This window comes from Mus caroli, unplaced genomic scaffold, assembly GCF_978045245.1.
Source record: "Mus caroli unplaced genomic scaffold, Mus_caroli_1 scaffold_5, whole genome shotgun sequence".
NCBI classification, from domain to species: Eukaryota; Metazoa; Chordata; class Mammalia; order Rodentia; family Muridae; genus Mus; species Mus caroli.
In genome coordinates this window covers 145,479,306-145,496,964 of record NW_028227260.1, presented here as the reverse complement: position 1 = coordinate 145,496,964, position 17,659 = coordinate 145,479,306, and the positions used below count along the sequence as shown (strand labels likewise).

The following is a 17,659-nucleotide window of genomic DNA, read 5'->3' as shown; positions in this document are numbered from 1 at the left end:
TCGTGATACTTACATTTCCACTGTCAACTTGGCTGCACTTGGAATCACCAAAGCTATCAGCACTGCCAGTGAGTCTAGGAGAGTGTCCTAGAGAGGATTAACTGAGGAGGGAAGAGCTGCCCTAATTGTAGGCAGCACCATTCCTCGGGCGCAGGACTATGACTGAGTAAAGAGAAGGGGCTAAACACCAGCATTCATCTCTCTGGCTTCCTGACTGTGGGCACAACATGACTACTCTTTCATACTCTTGCTGTTATGCCCCCAGACCCTCTAACAGTGAGCCAAAGTTGGTTTTGTCAGGTATTCTGTTGCGGCAATGAGAAAGTAACTAATATACCACTTAAGGACCCTGTACCTCAGGGCACAGATCTTCCTTGCAGCCTAGATAACATAATCTTCCCAGAGAAATCACCCTTTACTTAGTTAGATTCCTAATTTCTCCCAGCAATATTAGTTTATATCTTGTATTTATTTTGATGGATTTATTTCTGAACATTTCATTTTTATGTTGCAGTGAATAGACTTATTTCTTAATTTCTTCTTAAGACTATTAATTGCTCATATATGTGTGGATATATATATATATATATATATATATATATATATATATATAATGAATCATTTTGTTCTGATTTATAACCTATACTTGTTTTAAACTTGTTATTTCTAGGGAATTTCTTGGGACTTTCTATAATATGGAATTGTGTCATCTACAAAGACAGTGTTATTTTTTTCCAAATGGAAGTGTTTTCTTATCTGAATATATTATAACCTAGGAATTCCTATTTCTAATATGCTCCAGATGATGCTGATCTGCTGGTCCAAGAGCCCCACATGAGGAGTATAGATTTGTTTCACCTTTCCTCAGTTCTAATTACTTACAATCATTCCTTGTATGAAAATATTACAGGGAATATTCTAGACACCAATAATTTAAATGTTTTAATGACTTTTATAATAATATATTACTATAATTATTGCATTTATTATTAATTATTATAAATCTTAATGTGCCTGATTTATTATAATTTATTAGAAGCATATTTATTTATAAAACAGCAGAATATATGCAATTCAAAACAAAATTTTCAGGCACCTAGTAAGGGTCTGGTATGTTACATGGCTATATTACTTGTGGAAAATAGTTACAAGGAAGTGAGTATAATCCTACAAGTATAAAAACTTCTTGTAGATAATTTAAAGGAAAATGATAATAAACAGTGAGAAAAGTCTAAGCATAATTACTTTAGAAGAAATAGAAGAAGAAGGATTATTCAGTAAAAGTTTTCAATGTTTTATACATTTTTTTTTTAGTGTTCCTCAGGCCTAGCAAGAGTGTTCAGTGGGTAAAGGTGCCTGCCTCATACAAGCTGCCCTCCAACCTCCACATGCCTGGCATGGCATGTCTGTTTCCTGACCTTGAGGCGCACAAAATAAATAAGAAGTAATAAAAGGTTAAAAGTTTCTAAAAGTTCTAAAATATTAAAGTGAATGACTAGCAAGACTCTAAAATGGCATACAATATTTATTTGGGAATTACAGTCTTTGTAGATTACTAAATCTAAGGTAGTACCATTAAAATCTTAATAATATATTAATAAAAATCACAAAGTTAATAGCAAAAGAAATCTTTGGAGCATTTACCACATCCTGGTATTCTTTTAACTGCTGTAACAGTAGCTCATTGGATCCTGCTACTCCTAGAAATTAGCTGCATTTCGCACTATGTATACTTCCCAGATAAAGATGACTGAAGCATAGAGACTTTAGGCAATTTGCTCAAGGCTTCCTGTGAGGGAGGGTCAGAACCAGGATTCACCCACTCACCATAGTTTGAGGTTCTCCTTGCATTGCTCTATACCTCTTATTTTTTTTCTATTAATCAAAATTCAGTAATTGGCTTTCAGCAACTTTTCAGTGAATTTTAGAATCATTTCTAAAGTAGTCTTAAAATTTTGGTTGCTGCACCATTTGAGGAACTTCAAATCAGTGTCTGGGGGTAAAGATGAGCAGGCACCTAGCTGTTTATTTGTGGAAATAAGCTGTGGGGTGGTGGGTGATGGAAACCAGGGAAGTTACCATCTCTGTTGTAGAATTTCATAGGAGAAGTATAAGAAGGAGAACAAGCTCCCTGAGGAAGGAAGGTGTTGCATGTGCTACCCTGGTAGCTGACAACTCTGGGAATGTAGCCTTAGCTGAAAACAAGCCCAGAATCATCAGGCTGATGTTTCTAATTCCACATAGCTTGGCGGGTCTTGAGTCTTTTAATAGCCCTGTAAAGGGATGTGGTAAATCCACATGACCCCTGCTTGTTGTGATAGTTTAGCTCTGTCCAAACGAATCTTAGTCACCAGTTTGGCTATTTTTGGTCCAGTCTGCTTCTGTGGCACCAGGGGAAGAGCATGTCTCCTGTGATGGGTGAGCTCAAGCCTGAGTGAAACACCTCTGTTTGGGCAATGAAGGCTCGACCTTGCATAGAGTAATGTTATGTGAAGCCAAAGCAGAGACAAGGATTAAAGAGATTTAGAGAAGAGTTAAGAAAGAAGCACAGACATTGTTTCTTTGGACAAAAAACTAAGTGCAAGAGAGCTGCCCAAATTTTACTCTGACTAGCTTTTCTTTCCTTTGAAGCCTATACCAGTTCAGGGAGATGTCAAAGTAAAGATGTTAAGCCTTAATAAACTTCTCTGGGCACCATCTCAACAATGGCATATCATTAATAACTATTTTTTGCCAAGGATTTTACAAAAAAAACATAGAGAAGAGCCCGTTTGAACTCCTGGCAACAAAAGAATTAGGAGAAAAGCTTAACTAAATATGCTCATCATTAACAGTGATGTGTGAAAAGTTCTCCTGCTGTTCAGCAGCATCCCACGTCCAATGGAATCTTCTAATAGGGTAGGAATGGTTTGTGTTTGTGCTGTTCAGTAAGGTAGCTACTAGGCCACAAAGCTCTTGAAACATGATGGTATGAATGGGGAACTAGCACTTGGATTTTTAAATTTTAAGTAACTTAGGCTCACACACCTACATGTAGTTAATGGATACCATTGTGGGCATTTCTGCCTTTCATGGTACTATTATACCCTGAGAGTCTCCTCAAAACATTTACATATAATTTCCAGCTGTGTAAAACCATTCATAATCTTCAAGGCATGAAGAATGATAAATAGTATTGTAATTTAAGACATCTGAAAATACTCCAGAAGTTTTGTAGCATTCTGTACTGTCAGCAACAACTGAACATCAAAAAATGTATAAAGTCTTCCAACTAGGACAGACTTTTCAATGGGCATCTAATTCAACCACTTCACCCATACAGGGTCTGCATCTGCCCTTGCCCAGAAAGAAATAACTTCCTTTGTAGCATCCCTTTAGTAATGTGATTAGATACTATTATCCAATCAGTGACTTCTAGAACAGACCTAACATGTTCAATACCACAGATCAAACAAACACCAATCATTTCCTCTGGATCTTTGTGGCCAGCTTCTGCTGCCCCATAGCATTTCCTCCCAGAGCTGGAGAGCTCCACCACTGAATTGTGGGTATTTTTCAGAAAGTTCTGAACGACAATGGCTCCCTGTGAGGGGCCATTATTCTTGTGCTCCTTTACGTTTTGAGACAGAGGGCAGGGAGAGTGGCAAGCAAGCCACAGAGAAAGAATAAAGGATAATAGGAGATCTGCAAACATTTTCTCATACATTATGGCAGTGTGCCTTTTATTTATTGCTTTAAGATGGTTGTTGAACCCTAGAGCCAATGTAAACTCAGCTGCAGTTTCCAGAGAACTAAGGTCACATTTAACAATTTTAAAGTCTTATCATTGTTAATTTAACATTTTGAAGCAGTGTCTCTATATAGCCCAGGCTGGCCTGGAATGCATAAACCTCCTGCTTCAGCTTTTTCAGTGGTGGTGGGATTACAGACACGTGCCATGTTATTGTCCAGATATTTATGTTTGGAAAAACATAGATAGATTAGATTCATAATGTAGCCATGTCTTTGCTATGAAGTTTAGCAGAACAAAACAAATCTAAAATATGATGTCTTCTAGTTGCTAAATTTTGTTTTGATTCATACTGAAATATTAACTTATTTATTTGATTTAAATACCCAAAAGTTTAATGAAATAGCAACAATTTTTAGAGATAATTTAGCTGTAGCAAAATTAATGGCCAACACAAGGATGTGATTATGGAAATCCAAACTGAACAGAAGCATGATTACAAAGTCCATCTAGTGAGCTCTTAGGGTCTTAAAACCTTACCTTTAGTTTTCTCCTTGCATTGAATTTCCTCAGTTGTTCTACTGTTTCTGGAAGATGGATTTTGTAGGCATAACGATCCCGCTCCTATAAAAGAAGATTATGATTATACATAACCGCTGAGAAAATCAAGAAGCTTAACATAAATTGTGTTGGTCATATTCTTCAATTTGACGTTGAGATTTTTAGGGAACTGGTTATTTTATTCTATATACTGATACAAGTTCTGATAGAGGTTCTACGAAAATTAAAATTGATGGCTAAATAATATTTTCTAGTAAGAATAAAGGACTTAGTAAGAATAAAGTAATAAATTATCTACTTTTTAGACAGTTATCATAATAATTATAAAAGTATGAAGTTATCTTTTTCTATTTAATTTTTTAGTTAGCATGCAAAATAATAGCTTTCTTTACAGCTTTTTTTTTGAAGACACACACACATACACATGTTGTATTGAAGTTGTCTTCATTATGAACTTTCAGGTAAAATGAGCTCTTTGGAAATGCAATTGAGGAAAATACGTAATAAAAAAAAAGGAGGAAAAAAAATGAAGTCTATACTGATTCAGCATTCTGTACTGTCAGCAACAACTGAACATCAAAAAATGTATAAAGTCTTACAACTAGGACAGACTTTTCAATGGCCATCTAATTCAACCACTGCACCCATACAGGGTCTGCATCTGCCCTTGCCCAGAAAGAAATAACTTCCTTTGTAGCAGCCCTTTAGAATTCTAAGAGAGTAATTTCAAACTCTATTTTAGAAGAATCAAACTAGATCCCTATCTTTTACTCTGCACAAAAGTCAACTCCAAATGGATCAAATACCTTAATGGAAGTCCTGAAATTCTAAAACTGCTAAAGGAAGAAAATGTAGGGAAACACTTGAAGATATAGGCACATGAAAGGTCTTTCTCAATAGGACCCTGGTCACTCAGGAAATAAGGTCAACAACACACAAATGGACCTCATGATATTAAAAGGCTTCTGTACAACAAAGAAATTGTCAATTGACTGAAAAGGCAGTCTATAGAGAAAAATCGTTGCTAGCCAAATATCTGACAGAAACGTAGTATCTGGAATGTAAAAGGACTAACAAGACCTAAGAAACAACCAACTCAACAACTGGGCTAATAAAATGGATACATCACCAAAGATGAAATAAATATGGCCAATAAACATTATGAAAAAAAATGGTCAACCTCATTAGTCCTTGGAGAATACAAGTCACAACTAGCCAGACTAGCAATCATTAAGCAAACAATTAACAAATGATGGGGTACTATTTACCTAGAGAGCAACTGAAATAGAGCAAAGTACCTAGCACAAAGGTCCAAGGAGTGAGAATGTGTCTCAAATGGCAATAAGTAAGTAAGTAAATAAATAAATGTAAAAAAAAAAACCTTCTTATGAACATTCAGACACAAGTCAGTCTTTGTATGAATATACACTTAATTTCTAAGGAACAGACAGAATGGCTAGGCCATGTAAATGGGTTATGTTTAACTTTTTAAGAGGCAGTCAAACCGTTTGTACAAACTGAACATATCCTTTTACAATCGCAGTAACAGCATGAGTTATAGATATTCTGCATCTCTGTTAACACTATGTGTGATTAGTCACATTTATTAATTCTTTGTTTGGATTTATTTAATGTGCACATTTTGCCTGTAGATTTGCACCATGTGCAGTGCCTTTGAAGACCAGAAGATGGCACGGATTCTCTGGAACTGGAGTTACAGATTGTTGTGAGTCACCATGTGGGTACAGGGAATCGGACTTGAGCTCTTTGGTGGAGAAGCCAGTGCTTTTAACCACCAAGCTACCTGTTTAGCCCTAGCAATTGTTATTTAAGCCATTCTAACCCAAGTGTACAGGTGTCTCTCTCTGTGGCATTATTTGGATTTCCCTAATGATTACTAATGCTGCGAAGCTTTAAACATGCTTATCAGCCATCTGCGTATCTTTGTAAAAAATGTTTGCTTAAGTATTTTCAAAGTTTACATTAGATTCAATGTTTTCTTATAGAGTTTTAAGAATTCTGTTCTTTATCAGATACATAATTTGGAAAGATTTATTCTCAGTTTGTAATTTGTTTCTCATTCTCTTACTAGTGTCTCTTAAATAATAGTTTTTAGCTATGTATGTATCTGGAGGTAGAATAGGATGTTATGACAGACTATGGGTAATGGGAGGAAGAAGACACCATGATATACCACAATTTTGGGTATGAGTAAATGGAAGTCTGATTCCTCCTGTACTGGGAAGACTAGGGCAAGCAGCTTGAAAGATGCATGTCTTATTTGGATACACATCAACAAATGGGGTTTATAGTTGATTGTGACAATATTCCCTACCTAATACATAAACACTTTCCCCAAACTGTTAGGTACTGACAATAAGGAAATCAGTTCAGAAGTGACGTGCTGAAAGGACTGCCTAGTGTGAGTGGTGAGACAAAGCAAGCACATGTCATCGCATGCTTCTGCTGATTAAAGGCCCTGGGGAGATTCCCTGATGTAATGGCTGAAGACTGAAAGCTGGAGAAAGGAAGGTAGACAGTTTAGGGGTCTGAGGGTTAGAGGAGAGATCCTAGGCTGATATTGCTGCTATTTTACTTATTCTATTTACTTTGCTTTATTTCATTTTTTTTTATTCAGCTTGGGAAGTCAAAGGACAAGAAACACTGACAAAATGAGCCCCAAGAAATGTCCACAGAGAAGAAGCTATCCATGCAGGATAGAACCTTCTGTCTTTACTCCCTATGAGTAACATTTAAAAATCTATTTACAGTCTGTCTGTGACTTCCTTTCAGACTAGAAAATTCACTACAACTATGACCCTGAACCCAGTGTTTACTTAATTCTACTTTGGTTAGGATGAATATTCATAGCAAGTTTTCATTAATTCAGTTAGATAAAGACATTAAAAGGGTGAAAGTCAGTAACTATAAAGGATTCATATATTACTTGGTTTAATACTCAGATTGTTTTTCAACATGGAGTAAATAAAAAAAATATCTGTTTTTTTAAACCAAAGAAATAATTCTTTTTGCTCTTGTTTTTGACTCAAAACAATGGTACTTTGACTTTGGATACTTTATTACCTAAGTTTCATCATTCTCTTTCTTTGCTTTGTACTTATTAAAGGCATTTTTATTAAATGAAGTCTTACATTTTGGCCTTTCTAAATCAACGTAACTTACACCCACTGTAATGGGACACATATCTACAGGAACAAGGACTAAATGTAAACTAAAGTTGTTCCCTCCAGCTGGATAAGCTCCTTATTGACTGCATCATCTCCAGATGACACATAAACAATGCAGATAAGCAGTAGTTCACACACAGCAGGTGACTCTGAGTTCAGCTTTCCAGACTTTTCCTTTTATATTACTGACATTTTAAAACATTTTTGGTGCCAGAAATCTATTCTGTATAAAGCTCAGACTACTTAGGGTGAGAACTATAATCGTTGGTAGAGACAAGAATTTCCAGGAAGAAGTATGTTATTACGCAAGATAAACTTTGATAATGTAAGCCACTGCAACTGTATAATGCTAAGACTTTATAAAGGATCTTAGAAATGACTTAAACAGCTGCTATTGTCCTTATTTGGCATTTAAAGTAACTTCTAAATGACAAAAGATCCTTATTAGAAAAAGCTGAGAGAAGCAAGGAAGGAATAGAAATCTTCTAAGATTTTCATTTCATATCAGGGAGAAAAACATACTAAAACTTACTAAAAGTAAGAAAGTACTGAATAATCTATTCTTTGCTAGGAAAACCAGAAATACTAGTATTAAGATATCAAAAGGCTGAATGAAGATTTCAAAAGTAATATTCTTTTAAATGTTACTGGGGACCATACTTGGGGATTTATGCATGCTAGGATTTATGGGTGCTTTATCATTGGACAATGCCCCCTCAGCCCAAGAAGGATCAAAATTCAATGAAATGTCAAAATTGCTCTATAATATCATTCCACATTGTAGTCACCAAGATACTCTATTGATCAATATTTTTACATATCTTAGTGCCTTACATAACCTCTGAGGAAGCATCATGATATAATAGTCACCAGAAGAAGCTGGTATCTAAATATGGATTTGATGTGAGGGAAATCCCCAAAGTGACCTAGAAAAAGGATATTCTAGAGAGACAGCATGATTACTACAGGAATGTTGAGACAACACTGTGGTCTGAGGATCAGCAAGGAGGCCAGAATGACAGAAACTGAGGCACAGGAGACTAGGAAATGGTTAAATCAGCAAGGTACCAGGAAACCCAGTTAGACAGGAGGTTAAGGAAGAATACTTCAGGTGAGAGGCCTGGATTCAGGACTCATCATATACAGATACTTAAAGGCAGTCAAACTTAATGAGGCCTCCCACATATAGAGTGAGATGGAGAAAGAGATGTGGAGCTGGGATGGAGGTCAGTCAGTGGCACATCCATGTGATGTCATATAAGGAGGCAACGGAAAAATCTGCAAGGCTGGAGGAGGAGCAGTCAGACTAGTAGAAGAGAAACAGAGGGCAGTCAAGGGGAGAAAGTTTCAGGAGATGGATGTCAAATGTTGTCAACAGATCAAGCAGCTGTGGCTCTGGAATTTGAGCACTTGACTTAGTGATGTGAAGGTCAGTAGTGACTAGACAAGAGTTGGCTTTCTTTTGAGCTTTGGAGGTTCTGGGTTGAAACTCAGGGCCTTGCACATGTCAGGCAAGTACTCTACTGAAGCATACCCATAGCCAATACGAATCGTTTTAGTGGGGTTGGTAGATCCTGACTAGTATGAGCTTAAGAGAAAGGGATAGGAAAGATTGGAGAAATGGGTACAGATAATTCTTTTAAGTTTTGTAATTGAGAGAACCAAGGAGTAGGGGCAGAAGCTGGAGGAATTTGTAGGATCAAGAGAAGGCAGATGTTTATGCATGCATGTGTATGTAAGCAATAAAAACAATCACAACACATTAACTCCAAAAGATCCAGAAAACTGATAATGTAGGAGAGAGGGAAGTAGCTGGAGCAATGTCATCAAGTTAGTGAAAGGGACAGGATATATAGCATAAATAATGGGTAATGGTAGGCTGAACTAAATAAAATCTTGGCTCTAACAGTAAAAACTTTTGTGACTTATGGCAAAATTCTGAACATCTCTGAGGATGTATTCTTCCTTATGAAGCAAGAATTTCCTGGAATTATGGCACAATGCTTTAATGAAACAATACTACTTTCTGATGTCGTAAGATTTGATTTTCCCTAATCCAGAAAAATGGGATAGAAAACCAACTTCTCCATGTATCTGTCTCTCCTCTACAGCTACTGAAAGCGAGTGAACTCCTACAGAGGATACAGCCATATGCAATATAAAGATAATGTAAGATGAAAAGGTTACTTTACATGTTCCTTTTCATCTTTGGTACATGCGTTGCTGGACAATAGCCTGTTTTAATTTGATTTTGTGCCCAGTCCAATAGCTAAATATCAAACATGTCTCGGACAAGGTGCAAGACAGCAAACATAATGGACAAAGCTGATGGTAAGGCTGAGGAACAAGTAATGGTGAAAAGGTCCATGTTGTAGAATTCTTTAAGGCAAGTGTGGGACCTGGGAGCAACAGTACCTTAAGCCATGGGTGATTCAGTGCTTCATAAACAGTGATCCTTTCAGCAGGATCCAGCATCAGCATGCGGCGTACTAGGTCTTTGGCACTTTCAGAGATATGGCTCCACTGCCTTGGATTCATCTGAGGAGGAAACAAGCAAAGCTACACAGTTATCTTCAAGAAGTCAACACTATTATACTCTTTCAGTGTAACATTCTCAGGGCAAATAACAGAAATTAAAAGACCTGCTTCCCCAGAAACTTAGAATACCCAAGATATAAGATACAATTTGTGAAACACATGAAGCTCGGGAAGAACGAAGATCAAGGTGTGGATATTTTGCCCCTTCTTGGAATTGGGAGCAAGGCACCCATGGAAGGAGTTACAGAGACAAAGTTTGGAGCTGAGACGAAAGGATGGACCATCTAGAGACTGCCATATCCAGGGATCCATCCCATAATCAGCCTCCAAACGCTGACACCATTGCACACACTAGCAAGATTTTGCTGAAAGGACCCTGACATAGCTGTCTCTTGTGAGACTATGCCGGGGCCTAGCAAACACAGAAGCGTATGCTCACAGTCAGCTATTGGATGGATCACAGGGCCCCCAATGGAGGAGCTAGAGAAAGTACCCAAGGAGCTAAAGGGAACTGCAACCCTATAGGTGGAACAAGATTATGAACTAACCAGTACACCCCCAGAGCTCTTGATCCTAGCTGCATCAGAAGATGGCCTAGTCGGCCATCAGTGGAAAGAGAGGCCCATTGGTCGTGCAGACTTTATATGCCTCAGTACAGGGGAACGCCAGGGCCAAGAGGTGGGAGTGGGTGTGGGAGGGTGTGGGGGACTTTTGGGATAGCATTGGAAATGTAAATGAAATAAATACCCAATAATAAAAAAAAGAAAAAGAAAAAAGTACACAAAGTATGCAAGAATATTAGAACAAGACTATCAAGAGACACATTGAGAAAACATGTAAAATATACACACTGAATCAAAATGACAACTTCTTAAAGTTACAACAGGTGAAATAAGAGAGCACAGGCAAGCAAAATAACAACAACAACAACAACAAATAGGGATTTTGCCTGAGCCTTTGACAGGTTTGCAACAAATCTTTCAAAATAAGTGTAACAACTATAAGAAACGTTGATTATTTATTTAACAGTTGTGATATAGCTATGGAAATTACATTTTTGAGGAGTAATTCATATTCTACTCCTTAACATCAGAGCTAAATAAGTTATTAATGAGGATCATGAGAAAAATGTATTTTAAGTGAATTCAACTTCTCTCAATTTTCATGACTTAGTATATCTGTTAAAGGGCCTGGAGAGATGGCTCAGAGGTTAAGAGCACTTGACTGTTCTTCCAGATGTCCTGAGTTCAATTCCCAGCAACCACATGGTGGCTCACAACCATCTGTAATGGGATCAGGTGCCCTCTTCTGGTGTGGCTGAAGACATTGACAGGGTACTCACATATATAATATAAATAAATCTTTATATGTCTTGAAAAAAAAAAAGACCTGCTTCCCGAGAAAGAAGACATGCAATGCTTTGTGGTTTTGTTCCTCATTATTTATATCAGCAATTATTCTATTGGTGCTGCTATATTGTAATATTTTCAATATTTGAAAGGTCTGTTCATGACTCTGGTTTCTAGTTTTTGATTCTTAGCTAAAAAGGCTAGAATATACTGATCCACAAAGTACTGAAATAAATTTGAAGTGAAAAAACGTAAAGAAAGTTTCTTTTTTGGAGACAAGGTTTCCTTAAGCCCAGGATAGACTAGAACTCACTGTGTAGTCCAGGTTGACCTTGAACCTCCAGTTGCTTCTACCTTAGCCTCTTAAGTGCTGGGATTACAGGTCTGTGCCATCACACCCAGCTAAAGATTTGAAAACCAGTGTCTTCCAACGTTAGGATCAGGTGTTGAGTGTGATATGCACCAGTTTAATCTTAGCAACTGAGATACTAAGGCAAGGGAATAATGAGTTTGAGGTCAGCCTAGACTGGGGAAAAATTCCTAAAGGGAAGAAAGAAACAGTCACACAAGTTCTAAAACAAAACTGGGGGCAACATTAATTGTGAAGCTATAAAAAAATCATTAATTGGATATTCTGACTGGGGTATTCAATATATAAGAAAAAATATATTATCATCATATCTCTGTAAAATAGCAATTCCACTTGTACACTACTCAGTGAAGTACTTTCTTTTAGAGACGAGACAACTAATTCATGTGGTAAAACTGAGTAAAAGTAAACAAGAAGAATTACATGTTTTTCAAATCTATTGATAATGAATGTGTATCTTTGAGGGAAAAATTGGAAGGCTCCTGGGAAAGAGGACATGTCTAAGGCCAGAAATGAGAAAAACACTCAAGGAAAGTGCTCAGAGCTTGGAGCTGGGAAGGGAAGTGGGAACTGAAGGTAGTGGCAAAAGGGGAAGTTGTCTGACTGAATGACCATATGGGAGCTGCCTTGTGCCAGGAGCTTCTTATAGTATCCAGCTTTTGTAACTGCTGCTGTTGTTTTTCAGTGGTGGAGACAGACCCTGGTCCAAGTGCTCTGCCAAGGAACTACATCTCTGGCTCAGTGTGCTGACCTTAACCATTAGAGATCAATGCCACCTTTTAAGAGAATATGATGGAGAATAAATATAATAATTTAAAGCCAAATGAAATCACAGTACTTGCCTCAGGTGAGGCTTTGAACTTACATGCAGATGCTTTGCCCTCCCCAGTTTCCTTTTCTTAGAGGTAAAATTACTAAAGCAAGAGTGCTTAAATATTGTCATTCTATTGGAATTGTGGTCAATGGGCCTTAGATGCTCATCTTTGGTACATGTGTTGCAATGTCTGAAATGCATGGTGGTGACTTAAGCTACTGTCTAGATCGTATGCTTCCTTGTCCCCGCCCCCGCAACTCGTTACAAGCTAGAGTTATATGGGAGGAAAGCTCAGTTGAAAAAATGCCTCCATCTGATTGGCCTGTAGGTAGGTCTGTGGGATTTTCTTGATTAATGATTGATGTGGGAGGGGAGGGCCCCATTTGGTGGTCCTGGGTTGTATTAAAAAAATCAGACTGACAAAGCTATGGGGCACAAGCCCATAAGCAACATTCTTCCATGGCCTCTGCTTCATTCCCTGCCTCTAAGTTCCTGTCTTGGCTTTCCCCAATTATGGACTGTAACCCATAAGCCAAATAAACCCTTTCCCTCACAACTTGCTATTGGCCATGGTGTTCCCAGCAGTAGAAACCTAACTAAAACACCCTTCTTCCCTGTCCTGGGCCTCATGTGATTTCATTGAGCTTTTCTTACAAATGTCCAAGATCAGGATTTTACTGCTTCTTTTGATAAGTACCATCATGGTGTTGAAATGATTTTTTGAGATGTTTTAGAATATTCTAAAAGTATGTGAAATGCATAACAAGATTGGTAATATATTAAGTATTGAAACTGAGAGCTTTCCACTATCCTGTGTGTTTCATTATTTCCATGATAAAGAAGCAGCAATACATATTGATAGAATCATATCACAGTATGCCCCAAAAAAATTTAAAAAAAAAGAAAGAAAGAAAGAAAGAAAGAAAGAAAGAAAGAAAGAAAGAAAGAAAGAAAGAGGCTGGGCGTGGTGGAGCACGCCTTTAATCCCAGCACTCGGGAGGCAGAGGCAGGCGGATTTCTGAGTTCGAGGCCAGCCTGGGCTACAGAGTGAGTTCCAGGACAGCCACAACTACACAGAGAAACCCTATCTCGAAAAGCCAAAAAGAAAGAAAGAAAGAAAGAAAGAAAGAAAGAAAGAAAGAAAGAAAGAAAGAAAGAAAGAAAGAAAGAAAGAGAAAAAGAAAAGAAAGTCAAGGTCCATGAAGTTCATAGAAGTGGCAGAAGTGGACTCCATGCTTTAAACTGCTGCTGAAGACCTGGGCCTTTTGTAAAGGAAACCATGAAGACAAGCAAGAAGAGAGAAAAGCTAAATAAAATGGGAAATAAACTCTAAGATGCAAGGCTGCAAACCCATGGTACAGAAATCATTGTATGGCTGCTACCTTATTGCTTCCTAATAATATTGCCATTATTTGCTAAGAATAGGAAATTTTAAAATAACTTAATTTTTAGACAGTGCAAGCAGTCGAAATTACTTACCAAGGCATAAAAAATAAGTATTCAATGCTTTAAAAATAGACAAAATCAAATACCAGACGCTGTTGGAACGAAGCACATTGCCTTGGAAACCAGGAAGTAAGCAAATGAACAAACAAAAAGGAAGAATTCTATTGTTAGCAAATGCTTATAACTCAAAAAGGCAGGTGGGAGATTTTTATCATGTGGTAAGTACGCCATCAGCTGCTGAGAAGACTGACTGAAGTGCTCAGTTCAGGTCCTGGTGCAGATGAAGTACTGTCTGCTGCTATGCTTAGTAACCTGGTGCTTGACTGTGTTTGTTTCCTTCCTTTTGGTATTTTTGAAACAGAGCCTCACTGTGTAGCTTTGGTTCGTCTGGAGCTTGCTATGTGGCCCAGATTAGTCTTAAACTCATAAAGATTCTCCTGCCTCAGCTTCCCAAGTGCTGTGGTTAAAGGCATGCACCACTATGCCTGGCCCTTCATTTTCAACTGAGTTTCTTCCAATACATTAGCATCTGTAATTTCATTTGAGTTGGTAATATTTGACCAGAAAGCCCAGTCTTTGTATTACTGGTAACATTCACAATCTCCCAGGATAGGAGGGGGACCATTGCTTAATAAATACTTTGAAAGTATTACTTTTATTTACTGGTCAACTGACTCTAAGACAAGTAGAAAAGCCTATACTTACAACTTCTGTTTCAGAAAGATACTGTTTGCTCTCATGAGCGGACAGTGCACAAGGGAAACTAAAGTATTTGCCATTTTCACCTCCATGTGCTTAGTTATAGTTTAAAAGGATAAGGCTGCAACTCTGAAACTACCTTTCCATATGATGGGCTGGAAAGAGGACTCAACTGTTAGCTTTCACATGACTTGTCTAACAACTACCTGTAATGTAACTCCAGCGCCAGGGAGGTCTGATGTCTCTGGCCTCCACTGGCAACTATTCTCTCTGGTGCCTATACCCACATGCAAACACAAACATAGTTAAAAATAAATCTTAAAAATTATAACATTACTGACAAATAGAAAAGAAAATGTTAGCAGCTTCACAGTTTGGGAGTCTAGTGTTATATAAACTTATATTTGGTCTTAAATTATCAGGCATGGCCAAAAATGAAGCAATGATTCAGTTGTATAGAAAGTATGAGCTTCAGTAATAATGGGGGGGGGAGTTCCACCAGATACACACTATCACAGCTCTAGACCTTACCAGATACATGTATTGATACATAGTTAGAGTAAGACGGGTTGGGACTGTGAATGGACCTTCAGCTTACTTATTTCTGAGAGTCCTTAGGGCTTTTTTGATATAACTCTCCATAATGTCAGTCACAGCATGATTTTTAGTAATGAAAGCAGTAATCTAGTAATTACAAGACAGTAATAATATTTGAGGCTTTTGATGCATAGTAGCTAAGGAATATGAATGTGTAAGTCATATCAAAATGCCTCTAAGATGGGGCTGAAGGGGTGACTTAGCTCTTCTGTAGAACTCGAGTTTGCTTCCTAGCTTCCATGTTGGGTGGGCTCACTACTGCCTGTACTCTAGCTCCAGGGTATCCAACATCTCCTGCAGACTCTTGCATTTACATGCACCTACCTACATGCAGACATATACACAAAACTAATAAAAACGAATTCTTTAAAGAAAGTACCTGTGAACTGTTATTATGAAACATGTTGTAAAGCTCACATGTCAGTTCACTCTGCAATATAAAGACTTTTTTGGCTATGATGGTGGAAACTTAAAATTAAGATAAGAAATGACTGAAAAAGTAACTGAGTGAAATTTCCATTTGAATGTTATGAATTAAGAAAAAAGCTTTAAAAATGAAGGGTTTTTAACTATACAAAAAAGGCCCACAGAAGTCTGCTGCTCATTGAGTTGAGCTCATGGTGACTCAAACTTCCCAAGACCCCATATTGTGCTTCACAAGGCTACTGGGTCCTGATGGCAACACAGACCTTTGCTCTGGTGGGGTAGATATTCAGGCAGTAGTAAGTTAATGAGCAAAGACAGACAACAACTTCAAGACAAATACCTTTTTCAGGATCATTTAATTTGTATGGAAAATACAATGGTCATAATCTATTACCTTATATTTTCCTTTAATAATGCCTTCAAACAATCTTTCCTTGGTTCCGTAGAAAGGCAAACAGCCGCTGAGCAGGATGAAAAGGATCACACCACAGCCCCAGACATCCACAGGCTTTCCGTAAGGCTCTCTCTTGACCACTTCTGGGGCCATAAAGTGAGGTGTTCCAACGCGTCCTGTATTTAAAACAGCAACATTATGGAAAACTGATTTTGTGAAATCTGAAAATTAAAAAAAGCAGTATCAGTTTGGATAAAAAATTTACCAATATCAATGTTCTAGGACTTCTTTTCCCTTTCTGAAAGGAATTCATAGAAAGCAAAAATAGTTTATCTGACCACTGGGTCAGAAAAGACTGGGTCTAGAACAGGACTCTGGTCCTCTTTTTTGAATTCTGTATGTTATATAGTAGGTCTTCTATTTCTTGCTCCTTGAAGAATTTTATATGTTCCAATTTAGAGCAGAGGACGGGGAAGAGTGAGTTGGCCAGTCTGTACCTGTCCTAAGGAGAGGCAGGGGCAGGAAGAGGGCATGCATAAGTGAGCAACAGTTTGATGGCAAAAAGATGACTTTTAACTGCCAAGTTCCTAGGTCAATCAGCAATTCTCAGTGGCTACTGGAATGGGAATATTTAGCTTATTCTTAATGTAAACATTTGAAGAGAACGAGAGCATACACTAAAGCAAAATCAGGAACTCCCTCCCAGGCAATCCTCTTTGACTCTCATGTTCTTTAAAGCATTTTCGTATTTTCCTCCCTCTCTTACAAAAAACAGTTTTCTAGGAGGAATGTGGTTGGAGCTGCATGTACACTATAACCATCTTTCACTGAGTACCCTCGAGGTAGTCTTTTTCTCTGTGGAGGAATAAAAGGCTTCAACTCTGCCGGGAAAGGACTTTGGGACAGGCCACTGCCTGACCAACTTGGCAGCTCTTCTACATTCTGCAGGCCCAGCCCTGCCCTTCCTTCCTCTGTTTTTTTGTCCATCTGCATGACTCTTATGCTCAATCCAAGATTATTTTTACTTTGGAGATTGTAAAATACTTTATCTCACTGTGGTCCTCTGTTTAAAAAGAACCTAAGAGACCTTTTAACCCATCTACAGAGAACATGTTGCCAAGGCCTGTTGATGGTTATCAAATTCAGCAGGGGTGGAGAGGCTAGTTAGCTCCTCAATTTGGATTACAGGTGCAGGCCACTCTGTGTTCTCTCCCACTTCTTTTTTTTTCTAATTTTTTTATTAGATATTTTCTTCATTTACATTTCAAATGCTATCCCGAAAGTCCCTTATGCCCTCCCCCCGCCCTGCTCCCCTACCCACTCACTCCCACTTCTTGGCCCTGGCATTCCCCTGTACTGAGGCATATAAAGTTTGCAATACCAAGGGGCCTCTCTTCCCAATGATGGCCGACTAGGCCATCTTCTGCTACATATACAGCTAGAGACACGAGTTCTGGGGGTACTGGTTAGTTCATATTGTTGTTCCACCTATAGGGTTGCAGGTCCCTTTAGCTCCTTGGTTACTTTCTCTAGCTCCTCCATTGGGG

The 17,659-nt window shown here is 38.0% G+C and overlaps 1 protein-coding gene across 15 annotated transcripts in view; it reads right to left on the bottom strand.

The window, feature by feature from the left end:
- The window catches only part of Cask (calcium/calmodulin dependent serine protein kinase), a 328,516-nt gene that overhangs the window by 91,084 nt on the left and 219,773 nt on the right, over nt 1-17,659 (bottom strand). For all 15 annotated transcript variants that reach the window (XM_085838264.1, XM_085838256.1, XM_085838257.1 and 12 more), the window contains exons 7-9: nt 16,113-16,288; nt 9,895-10,017; nt 4,271-4,354 (exon numbers count right to left, since the gene is read on the bottom strand). In XM_085838264.1, the coding sequence (XP_085694390.1) occupies nt 4,271-4,354; nt 9,895-10,017; nt 16,113-16,288 (383 nt within the window). The remainder of the gene's footprint in view (nt 1-4,270; nt 4,355-9,894; nt 10,018-16,112; nt 16,289-17,659) is intronic.